Source organism: Panthera uncia (assembly GCF_023721935.1).
Source record: "Panthera uncia isolate 11264 chromosome A1 unlocalized genomic scaffold, Puncia_PCG_1.0 HiC_scaffold_16, whole genome shotgun sequence".
Taxonomy (NCBI): Eukaryota; Metazoa; Chordata; class Mammalia; order Carnivora; family Felidae; genus Panthera; species Panthera uncia.
The window spans coordinates 71,000,068-71,019,161 of NW_026057576.1; the positions used below are offsets into that span (position 1 = coordinate 71,000,068).

Here is a 19,094-nt window from a genome sequence, read left to right on the forward strand (position 1 = left end):
AGGTTCTCAGTGTTACCAGTGTCAGGTATAGTCTGTGGTCTGAGGACATTTCTCGGGCATATTTCAAAGACAGTACATATATACATATAAATATTTGTCACATTAAGGATTTGGGCCACCAGTCACTTGGTACCAAAACCAATATATGGATTCAATTGGAATTTAAATTTTCACCTTAACCCTTTCCTGCCAAGTATCCCAACAAAAACAAACAGATACTGTTATCGCAGAACGTGTACTTTAGAATTCTTCTTTTTTGTCCACTTGGTGTCTACTTGTTATCTGGCTGAAATCCTCCATTCACCTTTGAGAACGATGACCCAGAGACCGTTTCGATGTCTTTGCTCTCTGGAAATTCCATGTCATTCTTTCCATGACATTTCTTGTATGCCACATAAACTAGAAGGCAATACACAGGAGGTTAATCAAGGTTTGTATCAATTAGCTGCAAACTTTCTTTGGGCAGTGATCATAATCTATGGCTCAGATATCAGCTTGCACTTCCTGTAGGCTGAGGGCTGCTTAGAGAGAGCAGAAGCCATTCTTAGGTTGCACAGCCAGTCATGGTACTTCTGGAAGACCTGGAGCATAGCCATGGGGAGCACTTGCTCACATGGCTTCTGCAGGCATCAGCCCTGCGGTGGGTGCTCGTCAAGAATGACAGCAGGCACGTATTCTGTGCCCACCACCTCCTAGTTATTACAGTCCTCAGTAAATAGGGTCCATGCTATGGTGCAGGGTCCAACACCTAGGTCTAGTGCTCTGTGGGGAGGACTTGTGCTGGAATCACACTCTGTCTCTCCCTGACTTGACTCCTTTCTTCCCCCGAAGCGGGAGCCTTGGCTGAGCTGGGATCAGCCTTCCTGTCTTCTGGGAAGCTGCTGGTCTCTGGTGGCAGTGCATCTATCAGCATAGTTTTGAGGCCAGCTCACCTGGGCACACTGCCCAGCAAGGGGAGCAGAGCAGTGTATGTGTGTAGACAAGCGCTATGGGCCCATGTATGGGGCAGGGGAGAGGGGTGGTCTTCATAGGCCCCGTTGGTTTTCAAGCCATATTTTCTAATTAAGTTTTATCTGAATGAGTGCTATTTTGTTATCTAAGTATATGATTTTTTTTTCTTCTCCTTCTCATTGGTTACAAAGTCAACAGAGCAAGAAAAAGTATTATATCATTGGAACTTCACACTTAAAATCGGTACATAATAATGTCTATCTCATAATGCATTTGTGAACATTAAGTGAAATAAAATAGTAAGGTACCTAGTATGGCCCTGGGAGAATAGTCAGTGCTCAGGAGTGCTTCAAAGGTCTTAGTATGTCAAGATCCAAGTCTCCTTGTTGGTCCCTGCACTTCTATAATACATTAATTTTGAAGGCACTGAGCTATTGAATCTATTGAATTGAGCTTTTGGTTAATTAAAATAGCCCAACAGTTTTATTACAAACTATTTTCAGCCAGGACCCCTTCAACACATGTACACCACTAATTCTATTTAACCAAATTATTTATACTCTTTCTTCTTTCTTCTTTCTTCTTCCCTTCCCTTCCCTTCCCTTCCCTTCCCTTTCCTCCCTTCCTTCCTTCCTTCCTTCCTTCCTTCCTTCCTTCCTTCCTTCCTCTTTCCTTCTTTCTGTCCTTCCTTTCTTTCTCCTTCTCTTCCTCCCTCATTCCCTTCTTTCCTTACTTTCTTTGTTCCAAAAAATTCTTTCACCAAAATATGTTTCCAGGCATTTTATGTATCAACAAATATGGCTTCCTCGTCTTTATTCTTACTTATAAAAATGTGGGAAAGTATAAGACCAATACCAGTACCTGCCTTCCCATCATTCCTTCCACTTATCTACTAATCCCTTTTGAGTTAGTTATTCAACTAGTAAATTCACTTAATTGTTCCATCAGCCAGTCTGCTTTCTCTGGATTTCTAGTAGACATCACTAGCTAATTATGTGGAAAAACCTCAAGGTACCCAAATTGGCTATATGTCTTTATCATACAAGACAACAGAGTAATTAGGCCATGGACTCCTGTCTCCTGTGTCAGTGATAAATCAGTGGAAAGTTTCAAATGGATCCAGGGAGTCTTTTATACTAGAAGGAAAACTCTGCTTTGAGGATAACACCCAAGACAGTAATACAGAGAACGATTAGTACCCATAGGCAAGTTGAATATGAGAGCTTGAGAACTTGAGAGCCAAGTGAAAAATTAAACCAAACCCAAACAACACTGGACAGCCAGGCAGTCTATAACATAACATTCCCATTATTTCTGTCATTCACCTTCACTATATAACCTCCCTTAAATTGCTACGAAGCATAAAATATCAGTCTCGTTTTAAAGAGAAGATAAAATTTAAAAATAGAGGCTAGACATCATGAATCCTTGGAGAACAAAATGTAAGGAAAGCTTCACCTAGGTGAAGGCCAGCAGGTGGCAGGGGCCAAGGATCAGGAGTGTATGCGACAGCAGAGTAAAATTAAACATCAGATTAGGGGCACCTGGGTGGCTCAGTCAGTTGAACGTCTGACTTCAGTTCAGGTCATGATCTCACAGTTTGTGTTTGAGCCCACATCAGTCTTTGTGCTGTCAGCACAGATCCCGCTTCAGATCCTCTGTCCCCTCTCAATCTGTCCCTCCCCAGCTCGTTCTCTCTCTGTCTGTATATGTCTCTCTCAAAATAAATAAATAAACAAACAAATAAATAAATAAACTTCTAAAAAATCAGATTAGCTATCCCTAGTCCCTAAAATAAAGAACATGTTTGCCTTAACTCTTCTAATTATATGGATGTTACATAATACATGTACACGTGCACATGCTCATGTATCTGTCTTCTAATATAACTTAGCCTGATAAATATCTCTTGAATACCACTTTTGTGAAAAATATCCTATATTTACAAAGCATATGAAGATGATGATTTGGAAAAAACAGCCAGTTCGGGGTTCTTAGAAGCATATAGAAAGACACACAATAAAATGGTCCTAACAGGTTAATATGCCTCCCTAATTACTGAAGAAAAAGAAAAGTTCGTGAGATGAATGAACCTCTCTTACTTTTCACTTAACAATAATCTTTACGAAAATCTTCTGATAAAATTGCCACCTTTTCATTAGCTGTTGGGAATTCGTGGTAACAATAGAGATGACTTTTCCCACCCCTTTATTTCTCCACCCACGAAAAGGAACTTAATTTAACTTCTACGATTCACCGCCAAAAAAAAAAAAAAAAAAAAGGAAAAAAAAAGAAAAAGAAAAAGGTGATCGAACACAATGCCACATTATCCACTCGAGGGTCTCTCAAAGGGGAGTATCACCGGGGCCATGTGATCAGCATTATTCCTTACTGCCTAGGAAGATTCCCGCAAAGGCGAGCTGGAAAATGCTGTAGATGAGCGGGAAAGTGAACACGACGTTGAGCTCCTCCTGGGTGAAGGAGAGCTGCACGATAGTGGAGCACAGCTGAGTGTTCTGCATCCCCGTTTCCAAAGCAACTGTTCGGCACCTGCAAGACGCGTTGAGAGGATTTATGCTCTTACGGTCATTATTTTGTGCTTTGTTATTGCATGGCACTGAAAGCAGATACAATGAGAACAAGTGCTTATATGTGTATGTGTATGTAGCTCGCTATCTGCTTTTAAGGTATATATTTATTCAACATATTCTTTTACTTATACTACATGGATAGATAATTTCTTAATATATATAATTATATACAGTATGCACAAATATTCTCTCTCTATATACATAGATACAATCTTGGCTTAGTCACCTTTTATGATTGTTATGATCATGAGAAAAGTGATATAAAACATCACAAAAGTTAAAAAAGCATATGCAAACAAAAACCGCTGTTGCTGTTTTCTCCTTTTCACATTAAAGAAAATTTAGAGTTTTTGACATCATTTTGTCCAGAGAAACACAGAACACTGACTAGCTTATTTTGCCCATTGAGCAGTGGAATATATCTATATGTGTATGTGTGTATGATATATATATATATATATATATATATATAATATGTATGTACACATCATATATATGTATATATGTGTATATGTATGTACATAATCTTATATATAAAGATAATATTTATTTATATTATGTTATATAATAATATTTATTAACAAATAATATATTTATTCAGTACAAATAAAATTACATGTTGAATAAATATATACATTTATCTTTTATTTATTTTTTAGGTGAACATATTTTTTAATTTAAATTTTAGTTAGTTAACGTACAGTGTAATATTGCTTAATATATATTCACTTAAAGCAGATATATATGTAAATAAAAACATACATATGAAAAGAGCAGGATCATTTATATTAGTGTTCCATGAATTCAAAGGGGGTTCCTTTCATTCTTTCCAATTATGCCCTTGGTACCAGTGCAGAGCACAGAGCAGGGGCTGAGAAGACACTCAAGATAGAGTATTTGTTATAGTTGCTTCATTGTTAAATTGGCTTTGTTTTTCTGATGAAAGCTGGATAAAAGTCTGCCAGGAAGGTGGTACTGCTCCGTTCTCCAGATGAGAAAAGTCAGAGGAAGAGTGAGTGCCTGCCCTGGGGTTCCCAAGGTCAGTTGGCGGTGGGTCAGAGTGCAAGCCCAGATCAGCCTGACGACGTGTAACACCCCCCACTGCCCAGCCCTACTCGTCTCTTTCTCAATGTCTGGCATGCTGCAGCTGCGACACCTGCTTTTCTTTCTGCCTATTGGCTCAGATGGTCTGGCAGGGGAGGAAAAGTTTTTACTTGGTGCTAGACTCGTCCATGCTAAACCCAGCTCTGATGTTTGCACCTTGGGGTGATGAGCTCCTCCTGTTGCTGGATGGAGGGCCCCTTGTCACCAGGCCACCCTAAGTGCTTTTGTTGAAGTTATTCTGTCTGGAGAATAAGGACGTGAGACAATGGAAGGACTCAGTCTGCATTGTGTGGGGAATGGTCCCCAAGAATCTGAGCAAAAGAGTCGGTCAGTATTTTATTTCTGGGGGACCTGAGTCTATTTAGAATGATTGGGTGAATGTTATTACAGGTGAAAGATTTTGAATTTCTTATCAGTATTTATAGCTGTTATGGTTGAATTGTGTCTTCCCAAATGCATATGCTGCAGTCTTGACCCCCAGGACCTCAGAATGTGACCTGAGTTGGAAATTGGGTCACTGCAGATATACTTGGTTAAGATAACATGATTAGGGTGAGCCCTAATCCAATATGACTGGTGTCCTTATAGGAAGGGGAAGTTTGGGCACAGAGGCACTTCTAGAAGAAAGACAGTGTGAAGACAGCCATCTTCAAGCCAAGGAGAGAGGCCTGGGACAGATTCCCCCTCACATCCCTCCAAAGGAAGCATCTTGCTGACACGTTGCTTCTTGGACTTTTAACCTCAAAACCGTAAGACCTTAAATTTCTGTTTAAGCCACTCTGGCTGGGGTACTTCTCTATAGCAGCCCTAGCAAATGAATACAACAGCCATTACAGAAGCAGATTCCCAGTCTGATTGATCAAAACACCATACCTGTGCCAGGACTGACCAGCTATTCTAGCCAGTAAAAACCCTAGGGAGTAACCAGCCAAAGGAAATAACATCCCTATGATCCACAGTTTGGGAGCGATGATCCAGGCACTCTGGTATAGAATTCCTCCAACGACAGCTATGAGCACGATAAGGATTGCACCTGTGATGGACCCGATCTGGAAGGAAGACACAAGCAGACCTGACAGCTGTGATCGAGAACAAAACCCATTCAGGAAGAACTGGAAGACCTGGCTTCCGGATTGAAATCTTCCTGCTCTCCTTCCTTTGGTAAGTCTTACAACGTCTCTTAGTCTTGCTTTCCTCATGTGTACTTGAGGATAAAGTCTTGCCCAAGACGCCTTTTGTGATGATGATAATGAGAAAAGGGGTATAAAACTCTACAAAAGTTAAAAAATCATATATAAACAAAAGCCACTGTTGTTACTGTTTTCTTATTTTCACAGCAAGAAAATTTGGAGATTATAACTTTTTTTTTTGTCCAGAAAAATAAAGAACACCAACTAGCTTATTTTGTCTTCCAATCAGTAGGATATATATATGTCTCCATCTATATCTATCTTTATCTGCATTTATTTCTGTATTTATATCATCTGTGTCTATATCTATACCACTTTATCCATATCCATACCAACTAGCTAGAATATAGTTCCTGTTGGGGAATGAATGGTTACTAATGAGTGATTACTAATTACTAATGGGTACTAATATCTACCAATTGCCAGATGCTGAACTGGCCATATGGATTCAGAGATAAGAAGCATCTCATCTATTTTTGAGAACAGCTGTCTAGATACATTTTATAGTACAAACCCACAGAACAGAGATCAGAGCAAGGTGCCCTGGGAGTAGAGGGTAGAGTAAAAGCAGGAGGTGGCATTTGAGTTGGATAGAATCCTGCCCTGTAGGTGGGACCAGGAAGGGCACTCTGGAAGAGCGCACTGCAATGTCTAACAACTTGAAGTCTCGCTAGATGGAGGTTTATGATATACTGAAAAAACCGGTTTTGTCGCTGGAAAGATCAATTATTGAAACTCACACTGTGGAGCATTTGCAACTTATGGCATGGGGCACTTACCTTAAGAATGATCTTGGCTTTGTGGGGCCATTTGTGGTTAACAAATATTCCAATGGAAACAGGAACAACAAGAGCGACCAAAGACGTACCTGAAAATGACAGGAGAGCAGTTTGATCAACAAAATATGTAGCTCAGGAAAAAGGAAGACAAAACAGTAAGCAGCCTGCAAAAGGCTTAGGTAGTATATCAGTCCCCCTTCTTGAGTCCACAAAACAGACTCAAGCAAAACAGTAATAAAACTCTCCTTGATCCACCCCAGCAGAAGATTTAATCTTCCTGGTGAAGCATTGCTAACATAGATGGTACAAATCCCTCTTAGGGTTCTTTACACTGCCAATCTTTCACTTTCAGTTTGTCAAAATCTTGGCGTCTTTGGTCTCTGGATCTTGGTATCCTGGGAAAAATACCTTTCTAAACTTTGTGTGTGTCTTTATGTTCTTGGGGTGTACATGGGTATTTTATGTCTGCCTGTTACATCACGGCAGTGGAAACCAAACAAAAAGTTCAGAATTCTCCAGGCATTCTGTGGGCTGATGACTTCTGGTTAAGACTGAGTTCGGGTCTTCAAATCTACAGCAGAGAGGTGAGAGAGGAGGTTGAAAAAAGCATGCTTTAAATTTTCTGTGAGATAATATATTTGGCGACCTCTCAAGCAATTATAATTCTTTGCAGGAACGTGCTCACCCAGCCAGATAAAAGAGCCATGCTTCAATTTCCCTGTGTTAAATTTACTGCTGTTCCCATCGCATGATGGTTTGTTACCCCATGTTATTTAACTATTTTTTGTCCAATCACTGCTTTTACATAATTGTGTGCCAACAACCTCAACTTCTCATGGTCTGTTTCTTTGTCAAATATCCTTTTAAAGCAGGAGGGGAAAGTGCAATCGAATCATGAAGTTTCGAGGGTGGTTGTTGCTCTGCATTGGAGGAGATTCTATGAGGACCGGAAAATGGATTCTAGATCCCAGGGCTGCAAACATGAATTTAAAATGAACACAACAGTGATGAAAACATAATTTCTTTGTAGCCTTCTGGTCCTCCTTGCAGTATAAAGGTCAGCAGTTACTTTGTCCCAGAAATTACTCAAAGGGATTAAGTAATGGCTGGGAAAACCTAAAACAGGAAAAAAAAAAAAGATGGTAGGAGAAAATGGTGGAACACAGGATATGGAAAAGAGTGGTTGATGGTCATACTGGTAAGAGCTTCCAGAAAAACCTCCTTTGGGTATCCTTACATCCTGCTGCTTTGGGAGGAGACTTCTTCCCTGGGGTGTCCAGACTATTCCCTAAATTGTGGCAAGTTTGTAGGCCTCCAGTTGAAACCGTCTTGATCCGAATTGATTGTATTCTGGTAGCTTACATCCAGGTGCAGATACTGTGCTTGGGATGCCAGTGTGGTTAGGGTATAGTATATTTTTAATGTGTCCCTTCTGTGAAAGGGGCTCCCTTCCCCTGCTGCCTCACCAGGCTGGGGCCCCTCCTGCTGAGAGTCTTTACCTCTCTGGGGAGGCCCAAGGCTACAGGATGAATGTACGGACCACCTGCCCAAATTGTGTTTCCTCTGCCAACCGGGTGAGGCCAGAGACAGTTTTTCTGGGACCAGAAGTTGGCCATTAAAGACACTCTTTGCCCTTCCTCAATTTCAGTGTGTGGTTCCCACCCAGAAAGGTGGGTTGGTGTGATTCTTGACTCCCCGTGGGGTAAAGTTTCTCTCTCCTTCTCCCCCTTCCTCGTGTGCCCGTACAGCACGTGTCTAACGCCCGTCCAGTTCGATGGGAAAGCAGTTGGGCCACTGGAACTGTAATGTGGCCTTTTTGTTTTGAGTTCCCAGAGCAGGTCTGGGAGGAAAGAAAGACGGATAAAAGCAAGAGGAGGACAGTCATGGACTGGAGCCAGAGGGACTGGGGTCCGAATCTGACCAACTGTGGGAAGGTTGCAAACTGTACAGCCTCTCTGTGCCCTGGCGTCCCCCTTTGTGAAGCAGGTAGAATTATAAGTAGCTCACGCAGCTGCCGTGGGAATTAGGTGATGAAGCAGGTATACGGTTCTTAGCGTTGGGCACTTTTAAACAGACAGCAGAGGGGAGCAGGGACAGCACCCCACAGCCGCTGGTCTCCGTGTTCTCAGTGGCACAGGCTGGGGAGACGCCCTCTTCCACCCCAACCCCCTATGGGAAGGGCTCAGCTATGGTGCTGCACCTGCACAGTGGGGTGGGCATTGTGTGGAACTCGGGCTGGGCAGCGCTGACCACAGAGAGAATGTGAAGACCAGGGGGCATTTCCAGCTCAGCGCTCATTTGGGGCAAATTAAACCTTTACCCTGGGCCTTAGTTTCCTTGTCTAAAAAGTAATGAGCACAACTTGTGAAGTGATTGGGTTATTGTCTTAACGGACTAGAAAAACCAATAGCAAGAAGGTTAGGTTGGAAAACAGGCCTGGGTAAAATGGTGAATAAGCAGAGTCAGTATCTTTGTTTTTGCTAACTCATTTAACAGTTTTAAAAATCTTGCCCTTTTCTCTTTTCTTTTTGCCCTGACCTCCTTCCTGATGACCGTTACCTCCACGGAGGTGCTAATTACTCTGTCTCATTTTCTGTTCCTTTCAAAATTTATTCACATTAAAGGAAGTGCTGGGCACCTGGGTGGCTCAGTCGTTTAAGTATCCAACTCTTGATTTCAGCTCAGCTCATGATCTCTGGGGTTTGTGAGATTGAACCCCTTGTTACACTGTTCACTGGTGTTGTGAGGCCTGCTTTGGATTCTCTCTCCCTCTCTCTGCCCTCCTCTGCTTGCTGCTCTCTCTCTGTCTCAAAATAAATAAATAAACAAATATTTTTTTTTTTAAAAAAGGACGTGTTATAAGTCATTCACACTACAGTTAGAATTATTCAATATAGCCATGAAGTATTTTCCAGAAGGGAATGAATATCATGAAGAGAATTTTCTTTTAATGTTTATTTTAGAAACAGAGTGAGAGACAGAGTGCAAGAGGGGGAGGCGGCAGACAGAGGGTGACACAGAATCCGAAGCAGCCTCTAGACTGAGCTGACAGCACAGAGCCTGACTTGGGGCTTGAACTCATGAACCACGAGATCATGACCTGAGCTGAAGTCAGACACTTAACCGACTGAGCCACTCAGGCGCCCCTCGACGAGAATATTTTGAAGCTTAAATTATTTTGTTAAACAATAAGTAATAATAGAATTAAAAGTCCTCACTCAAGAGACAGGTTCTTTGAGAGGCCTTCAATGCAGGAAGTCTACATTGTTTAACCTGAAGGAAGGTGCTTTCCAAGGGAGCAGACTGAGAGTTAAGGAGCATGAGGCGTAGCAGGGGATTCTGTGGAGTCACCCTACAACCTGTTTGCAAGAGAACTATCTCACCTATATCTCATCTTTTATGACTACAACTGTGTGGGAAATGCCTGGTTTGAGAAGGCCAGGAGCTGTCTTGTCTTACCCTTGACCCCATATTACACAAACGACTTAATTTCTCACCATTATCTGTTGAACCGGAAACTGGAAAAAAAAAGGCCCTTTGGGGTGGGGGTGAACATCTTGGAGCAAAATGAGTGGAAACAGAGTCATGACTGGTAGATTTGACTCCTGGGGCATCACGTACAGACTGTACCAGGCAACGAACTTCTGAGTCAAGATGTGGCTCACAGTCGAATGTTACCTATATTGCGTTTCGTTGGGTAGTTTCCCAGCACCACACCCACGATTGCTCACTAGGTGTCCTAATTTTAAATCATTAGTGGAATGTGTGTATATATATATTTATGTTATATTTCTTCTATCTGCGTGTCTGGGAGCAAACTCATGTTCCTGTGAACTATGGTACTGAGCGTTACAGGAAGGACATAGCCTCTTGCACATCAGCAATTTTGGCTTCCTCAGGTCCAGACGGCCGTGCCTTGAGTCAGCCCTCCCTCTGGTACCTGAAGTGGAGGAAAACCAGGTTCTCCCTTGGGGTCAAAGTTTGGGGTTTGGATTCTGCCAACCCTCATTCAGTCGCAGGCATGACCTGTAACGAAATCCTGATTGGGTAAAGACGGCCATTGGTTCGAGAGGTAGACACTAGCTGGGTCTGGGCCTGGCCCGAGGTTAACAGAGAACAGGAGGGTAATATTCAGAAAGCTTGCAGAGGAATGACTTACCTATGTTATCAAAGGGAATTATGATGGTCCCAGAGTCGACCCACATTTTGGTATAGATAAAGAGGCACAGCGGCATCATTCCCAGGGCAAGCAGCGTGGAGCATGTGGTCATACTGATGCTGGAAGGAAATGGGCAGGTTGATACGTCCGCCTGGGTTTTCTAGGGGGAGACTTAGTTTCATCTTGCAATTCGTGATTAGGAAATCCTGCGGAAGACTCAACCAGCAGCATCCTCTAGGCTGATGGACGGATGTGTGCATGCGCCCATCTTTGTACAGGTCCCAGCTTTGGGGAAAATGCGGAGATCTGGATTTGTTGTTTTTCTACTCTGTCTTGGGCCGTTCCTCCCTCTCCACTGGTTCTCGAGGATCAGAGCAGACAGTTAATGACTGTTTAAATTCATTATTAGAAGAGGTACAGGGTTCTTGGACACACCACGCTTTGGACCTCCAATCAGAGAAAAGCAAACACATCTATACCAGCCGAAACTTTAGGGGCTTTGCTGTGTCTGTCGTTGTTGAGATGGGATGGGACTCCCTGGTCCCTCGGAGGAGAGCACATGTCCAAGGGAGGGAGCCTCAGTGTCTTTTTTAAGGCAGACAGATTACTGCCCTAATGCCTGTAGCTTAAAAAGAAAGAGGAAGCTGACTTGAAGAACTAAAGAAAATATGCAAGTGGGGGTGGAGGGGTGGTGGGCCTGGATTCTATTTCCGCTGAGAAATTTACCCAGTGTGTGTTCAGAAGGACCAGGGTTTGATACTATTACTCCTGAGAGCATCTGTGTTTTAGTGAGCGGACTGGCTGGGTGAGCAGATTTTGGCTTTGGACCTGGAGGAGTTTACATGGAATGGTGCTATCTTCTGCAATGTGACAATGGATGGAAGACAGGTGTTTGGGTGGCGGGTCTTCCTGGTTCCCCTCAAGGGGCCATGTGCACAGAGGCACATTCTCTTCCTGGGGAACCGAGCTGTTAAATGTCTGAGCTAGACACTAAAGCCAGACACTGCCGGGGTTGGAAGCAGGCGTAGCCACTTACTGCATAAGTACTATGTTCTTTGGGTAATTTGCTTGACTTTTCTTGGCCAGCTTCCTTATCTGTGAAATGAAGATTATAACTATTGCCACCTCATAGGCCGTGAGGACTAATGACCCAGTGAGTCCAGTACTTAGAATAATGCAAGACTCTTATTAAAAGTCAACTACTGTATTAGCTCTCCAGCCATAGTGTGTGTGTGTGTGTGTGCGCGCGCACATGTGTTGTGTTCCAACAAAATACAGGATCCAGAAATGAGACATTTTTCTGAAAGACCTTTCTCCAAAAGCTGTAGCATTGAGACTATCAGAGTAGTAATTTCTTAAAGGTATTATATGTGGACTTGAAGGAAAATGCAGAATTATTTACATCACCTGTGACCCTGCCCTCTGCTGTGCTCCACAAACACCAAAACCACACTACATAGTGTTAAGGAAAACAGCTGGGGGTGAGGAATTTCATTTTAATGCATCCAACTAAGCACAGTCTTGGCAAAAAATAAAGGGTGGTGGCAACGCTTAACGGGGGCTTAACTTGGCTAATAACCATTTTTTTTTTAAACTGGGAATGACCTCACTTAAAATGTGTTTAAAGAATTTAGGATAAAAGTACTTGTCTTCATGGAGCTAAAATAGTATAACACCAACAAGTGCTGGAGATGTGTGTAAAACATTTCTAAGAATTTCCATCTGTTATGGGACAGATTAACTTAATTTAGATACAAAAAAAGGATGCTAAGGCAGCATCCTAAACCAGAATAATAATTTTCAGAAATGGTCTTGCTTATAATTAAAATATTGGAGTTTGTAAACTCTCTCCCTTCCTTTGACATTCTTTTATCTTTTATTTCAAAAATAAATTAGAATGGATTTAAAATTATCATCATGGGGTGCCAGGGTGGCTCAGTGGGTTGAGCAGTTTACTTAGGCTCAGGTCATGATCTCATAGCCTGTGAGTTCGAGCCCCGCGTCAGGCTCTGTGCTGACAGCTCAGAGCCTGGAACCTGCTTCAGATTCTGTGTCTCCCTCTCTCTCTGCTCCTTCCCTGCTTGCACTCTATCTCTCTCTCTCTCAAAAATAAATAATAAAAACATTAAAAAAATTAAATTTATCACCATAATAAAATCATTTTATTCCAGTATGTCCAATGTGCTTTCCAGAGTAGAGGGGATGGGAGGGGTGCACGGAGGGGGCAGTGTTTTCTACCTAGATGATATAGTAAAGAGAGGGGTAAGGATTTTTTATTTTAAACTCTGAGAACAACTGTTTCTCTCTTTGTTTTTTCTTTCAAATTTCCTTGGGAAAGCTTCAATTTTAAATTATTGCTAAGACAGTTTATGAAATTGTGTTATGGTTTTGAGTTTGGCAAGAGTAGTTTCTTGAGGCCCTGAGGTAGGACATGGCAGCAGCTGGAGAAGGGAATGGTCTAGCTTTAGTGGGCCACCTTGACCATGAGGCACTGCAGAGGGGCAAGAGAACAGGTGGCCAGAAGTTGATGCCATTTGAACTAACATGAGAACAATATCAAACCACTCAATATGAGATGAAAAACAATTCACAGGTAATAATTTTAGGGAGCAGTGTAGGGGAATAGATCAGCAAAAGAAAAAAAATCCTTTTATGAATAAAATCTGAAGTTTTATAAGAAGCATAGATGTCAACAATAGAAATACTACCATGAGTTTATGCTGGAATGAGGAAAAAGGTAACAAAAGAAAAAAATCTCTTGTCTTTAATTTTTGGCTTTAGCTCTATTAGCCACCAGGGAAATTTGTTTTCCTTTCTTTTCTTTTCTTTTGAGATAAAGACAATAAATGAGAATTCACTAAATGTTGAGGAATTGGGTGAAGTCACTGATGAGGAAAGTAAAGACTGTTACCATATTAGAAGTAAAACACCAAATTTGACAGATCAAATGAAGTGTATGTAGGTGGTGCTAGAAAGTGGGGACATGGTAAGTGATAGAAAAAATGTTGAACAAAGATTAAGAGTCTGGATAAGGATACCTGGCTAGGTCTGGATTCAAATCTGTCTCTGATATGTACTGCCTCTGTGACTGAGGTTAAGGTTATGAGCCTTAATTTTATCATCTGTCAAGTGCAGAAAATAATAGTACTGACCTCAAGAGGATTATCTCGAGGGTTAAATACACCAATGTATGTGGAATCCTTGTACTGTGTGTGGCTCATAATGGTGAGCTAATAAATACTAGCTAGTAAAATAAAAATAAATGCTACATAAGAGAAACAAAGCTTGGTGGCTTTGAGGGGAAAAAGAGAAAAAGTCAAATACTATTGGGTTAGTTCTCAGAGTAGAGAGAAACTGGACATTTATGTGATTTAAATGGGAGAGGTTGCTTCAAATTTGTGATAAGCCAGAGGGTGGAGGATCTTGAACAACTAAAATAACAATAAACAATGAACAATGAACTGACCTGGAAGATGAAAAATGTAGCAATCTTAGCCAGAGAACAAAGGATGTGGAAGGAAAATCTAGAAACAATTAACACTGGAAAATAGAATAAGGGAGTGTAGCTAGTAGATGGCAACTCCAGATGGAGTTGGGGAGAATGGGGGAAGTGGAAAATCTAGAAACGATTAACACTGGAAAATAGTATAAGGGAGTGTAGCTAGTAGATGGCAACTCCAGATGGAGTTGGGGGGAGTGGAGGAAAGGTACATAAGCAGGGATCCCTCCAAGAAGTCAAAGAAAGGAAAACGACAAGGAAAAGTCCTTGCATGGTGTGGCTGAAAGGAGATTCGAAAATGGGGGATCTCTGGGAATAGAGCCTCAAGGGAGGCAGGTGTCTTTGTGTTCTCTGGACTATGGGTCCTGCCACCGGCAGATTCGCCTGAAAATGTCACCTTCATTTCTCCCAGAAACATTTTGTGTATAGAATGCCCACAGCACAGCTAGAACAGGTGAAAATACCTGTATGCTACTCACATTCCTGCAACACTTTTCTAGGCTGGAGCAGTCTGAGAAGGAGCTCAAATATCACTTGCTGTATTTCAATGAGCAAGGTCTATAATTTCGTTAAGGATAACTGTCTGTTAAGTTTGTTGTTGTTGTTGTTGTTGTTGTTGTTGTTGTCTATTTTTTTTCACTGGAGATTGCAAAATGCAATGGCTTGCCAGGTTCAGAAGAAATGGTGGCAGGGGAATAGGGGGATGAGCGGGAGAGGGGGAGACAACAGTGTTAGGGGGACAATGGGGTGAAGGGGAGAGGGAGAGGGGGCTGGGTGGGCTGGGGGGGGTTGATTTGGTTTCTTCTCCCAGAAAGCACACCCAGGAAAGTCACTGTAGATGGAGTTGTTTTGCTTTCATGGTGTGGTATCTGTTCTAGCAACTGGTAAGCAATGCAGATACCTGTTGTGAAACAATCATATCTTGGCTGCGATTGCTACGGTTCCAGTGGAAATGGAGAACGTAAAGTTCTTAATTTTTTTTTTAAGTTTGTTTGTTTGTTTATTTATTTAGAGGCAGAGAGAGAGCATGCACAAGTGGAGAAGGGGTAGAGAGAGAGGGAGTAAGAGAGAATTCCAAGCAGACTCTGCACTGTCAGCGTGGAGCCCCACATGTGGCTTGAACTCACAAAACTGCGAGATCAGGACCTGAGCCCAAGTCGGATGCTTAACCGACTGAGCCACCCAGGCACGCTGAAGGTAAAGTTCTTAAAGCACAGAACTGACTCCAGAAGAATAGAAAATGTTGGAAAACTGGTTCCCAAAAGCTGAGGTGATACTCTCTTAACTTACTTTAAAGGAATATTTGACCAGTTCTTCCTTTAACATATGCAATGCATAATGTCATCATCGTACTGAGCAACATAATTTAACTGCTTTCAATGATTACGGGCCATGGTGATAAACACTATTATTTGCTCCGCTAAAATACAGCAATGTCTTCTGGGCATTTGTGTTTAGAGAGCTGTTTGTCCCTAGATTAAGGGACGCAGCGGCTGCTGTGACTTTGTGAGTTGCCTTCTTCATTTTGTGGGCATTTTTGGTCCTCTCTCTTGAGGTCAGGCTTTTGGGGCCACTTGATGCTGTGGGACACAGAACCACCCACTAGCACCTTGCTCCCCACCCCACTTCTTTTTTTTTTTTTAATGTTTATTTATTTTTTGAGAGAGAGAGAGACAGAATATGAGCAGGGGAGGGGCAGAGAGAGAGGGAGACACAGAATCCGAAGCAGGCTCCAGGCTCCAAGCTGTCAGCATAAAGCCTGATGCCGGGCTCAAACTCACAAACGGTGAGATCATGACCTGAGCTGAAGTCGGACACCCAACCAACTGAGCCACCCAGGTGTCCCTACCTCCACCCCACTTATATCTCATCCTCTGTGCTGAGAAATAGCGCAACAGAGCTCTAGGATTAGGAGATTAAGAAGGTCCTGCGCAAGGAACATTTATGACATTAAGCAGGGTTGAATCTTTTCCTGGGTTTTGTTTGAGGTCTGGATAGGGGGCATGGCTAGCAAGGTGACTGCTGGACTGGAGAGCTGTTGGTGTTACTCACAAGACAAGGGGCATCCGTGGAGAACACACTTTTTAGAATGAAAACGAACAATTTCACTGCCATATGTCCCATTTAGGGATTATTCTGACTTGCTGAAGGATTCACATACACTGATTAAGCTGGCTGTTTTCCACCAAGGTTTCAAATTTTACTTTGGATCTTTCTCCTAAATATTTTATTTTTTTTTACAGGAATTGTTATATGAGGTAGATAGGATTACATAATCATCTGTTTCAAGACAAATACGATTTCCTTGACACCACAGAAAAGTGTCAGTTGGAGCTTAGATTAGGTCCCTACAGTTTTTGCCCGCAGGAAGAAATCTGTTCCAACAGCCAAATAACCCAGCCTCGTGCATACTTTTCTGTTTTACAAACGGATTACACGTGGGGCATTCTCTTGAGGTAGAAGACTCTTCCATTTTATTGAAAAGTTACAAATACTCTGTAAAAGCTGTTTGGTGGAATTGAAAGTCCCATATTCAATTTGGGTCACTCCCCTTGGCTTAGTGGGTGAATTGTCACCTCTGTGTGCTTATGTCCAGATCAGCCCAAGTTGAGGTCTAGAAGGGCCTTATGGCTCTGTGGTGGTTCACAGATTAACTAAACCTGAACAGCGCTCACCATCCTTTGTTCTTTACAAGACTTCCTTAGGGGGAAAAATCTATTGCAAGGAGAGATGGTATTTCCTTAAGTGAAAAGTATGTGAAGTGAAGCCATACAGGTTGTATGGCTTTTCTGAAGCTTCGGGGGGACCAACCCCAGCTGAGATGACACAGTGCTCAGTAGGCACTGTGTCAACGCGGAATACAGCTTTACATTTTCCAGTGGTTACATTTCTACGCCTTAAGCTTCTCTCTTCTGAGCATAGTAGCTGGTGATTAACAGAGCCGACTGCCTACTGTATAGTATTTAATAAGCACGCGTTACATTACCACCTGGCTGCTTTGCAGAAATGCATACCTTTCCCAGGAAATGAGGAATTGTCAGGTAAGGAAAAAGACGTTTTTCTATTCAACGTAAGGCATTAAAATTCTCGGTCTCATCACGTTAATGCTTCGTCTTATTTCTATTAGTTTTTTTTTTTTTTTCCGGTGCTAGTTCAGACTGGCACAGGATGAATTGGGCAAACATTGCAATTTAGATTACTCTGTGGGAAGCAGAGAAGCCATTTTCTGTTTATTTTATAGTAAGGTAAGCATAATTTAAAAAAAGCTGCTGCAGGTTTTTTTTTTTTTTCTCTTTTAATGCCAGTAGAAGCGAAGTGAATGTACAAATTCCTCCTGAGGCTTTATATCAAGAAAAAACTTGTTCAAAGAACTGGCTGTATTTGGTGAGTTGACCAGCTATTGATATTGTCTTAGAATAGATTCTAATGTGTAACGAGCAATTGGATCGCGTGATTCCACTCAGAGCTCCTCGTCACCACAAAGAAAGGTCGGTTTGTTTCTCGTTTTGTTTTTGCTGATACCAACAGGGCAAACTTTCTCAGGTGCGCTCGTGGCTTGGACAAAACTTCTTTTTTGAAACACTTTGAGTCTTTCCCCAAAGATAAATGGCAACTATCCAGCTCCCTGTTCACTGAGTTGGATGAGAAACCACAAATATAAAGTATAACCCCCAAATTCCAATAGCTAAGCAGCTGTACAGGAAGTTGAGGGAATGCACTTATTGTCTTCTGTTTAGTTCCTCAGCTGTACCCTAGATCAGGCTGGTCAGATGGACATCATAGTGACGTGGGTTCGTGACAAGATTAATTCAATGTGATTACAGTAGGAGAGGCTTAGATAGCTTACCTCAAGTCCATGTCGCCATCGACCCAGTAGGCCAAGATATTGGAGGCGGTTCCTCCGGGACAACATCCCATGATGAGTACCACTACAGCTTGGACGGGAAGGATGTCAAAGGCCACTGACAGGATGAATCCCGTGAGGGGCATGATTCCAAACTGACAGAGGAAGCCAACGCATATGCCCCACGGCCGCTTTACGTGTCCTAGGAATTTCTTGATTTCCACATTGCATCCCATGGAGAACATCACCATGGCCAAGAGGATGGTCAAGACAGTGCTCAGGACCACGCTGAGGATGTTATTGAAATTGCTCTCAGTCAGCACACAGGACGACCCATTGCAAACTGTGGCACTGGCCGAACAGCCTGTTGAATTATTCATTGCTGGGTTTGGTGCCCAAATGGTCACACGCGTCCACAGAAGTACCAATCTTCCGCTCCTCACCAGACGAATAATGCCTCATCCAGCCGTGTCCAACTTTTAAACCCTTCTCAAACATGTGTCACTTGAGTCTCTTTCAAAAGCCACCTCAGAGAAGCAATAAAAAACAATAAATGCTAGTATGTCAGTTTCCAGAGGTAACATTACAACACAGCACAAATTATGAATCATAAAAGTCCTGCCAAATTGTTGGTCCGGTTAGAGAATTATAATTAATCATTTATTGGCATGATAATGAACCGTACCATATAAAAAGAGCCGTGTTAATGTTTAATGCTGAGGAGGTTTGTGAAATTTCAGTTAAGTGACACTTAAAAACAACTAAGAAAAACGAAAGAACGTTGGAGGGTGTAAGCCATAGGAAAGCACATTGTTCACTCGTATAAGGGAGATTGGGTCCTGAAAAAGTCATGCCCTGTGCCGAGTTATTGCAAAATAGTGTCAGGCTCTGAACTGGGACCTAGACCTTGAATTTCCTCCCTCCAAGAGCCTTCCTACTGAATCAACTGGTCTGCTTGTATTGGTCTATAGTTTTCC

At 42.2% G+C, this 19,094-nt stretch overlaps 1 protein-coding gene across 1 annotated transcript; it reads right to left on the reverse strand.

Moving 5' to 3' along the window:
• Positions 1-271: 271 nt before the first annotated feature.
• Positions 272-18,667, reverse strand: SLC10A2 (solute carrier family 10 member 2). Its single transcript, XM_049647526.1, has 6 exons — positions 18,121-18,667; positions 10,775-10,893; positions 6,616-6,704; positions 5,520-5,695; positions 3,344-3,501; positions 272-399 (listed from the first exon to the last, which is right to left on the reverse strand). The coding sequence occupies exons 1-6, from the start codon at positions 18,495-18,497 to the stop codon at positions 272-274; spliced, it is 1,047 nt and encodes a 348-aa protein (XP_049503483.1). The 5' UTR covers positions 18,498-18,667.
• Positions 18,668-19,094: the final 427 nt, after the last annotated feature.

Coding starts and splice junctions, on each gene's coding strand:
- SLC10A2 (XM_049647526.1), bottom strand. CDS start 18,497: ATGAATAATTCAACAGGCTGTTCGGCCAGTGCCACAGTTTGCAATGGG. Junction 5,696..6,615: donor AAGCCAAGATCATTCTTAAG/GTAAGTGCCCCA, acceptor TCTTCCTTCCAG/ATCGGGTCCATCACAGGTGC. Junction 400..3,343: donor TGCGGGAATCTTCCTAGGCA/GTAAGGAATAAT, acceptor ATTGCCTTCTAG/TTTATGTGGCATACAAGAAA.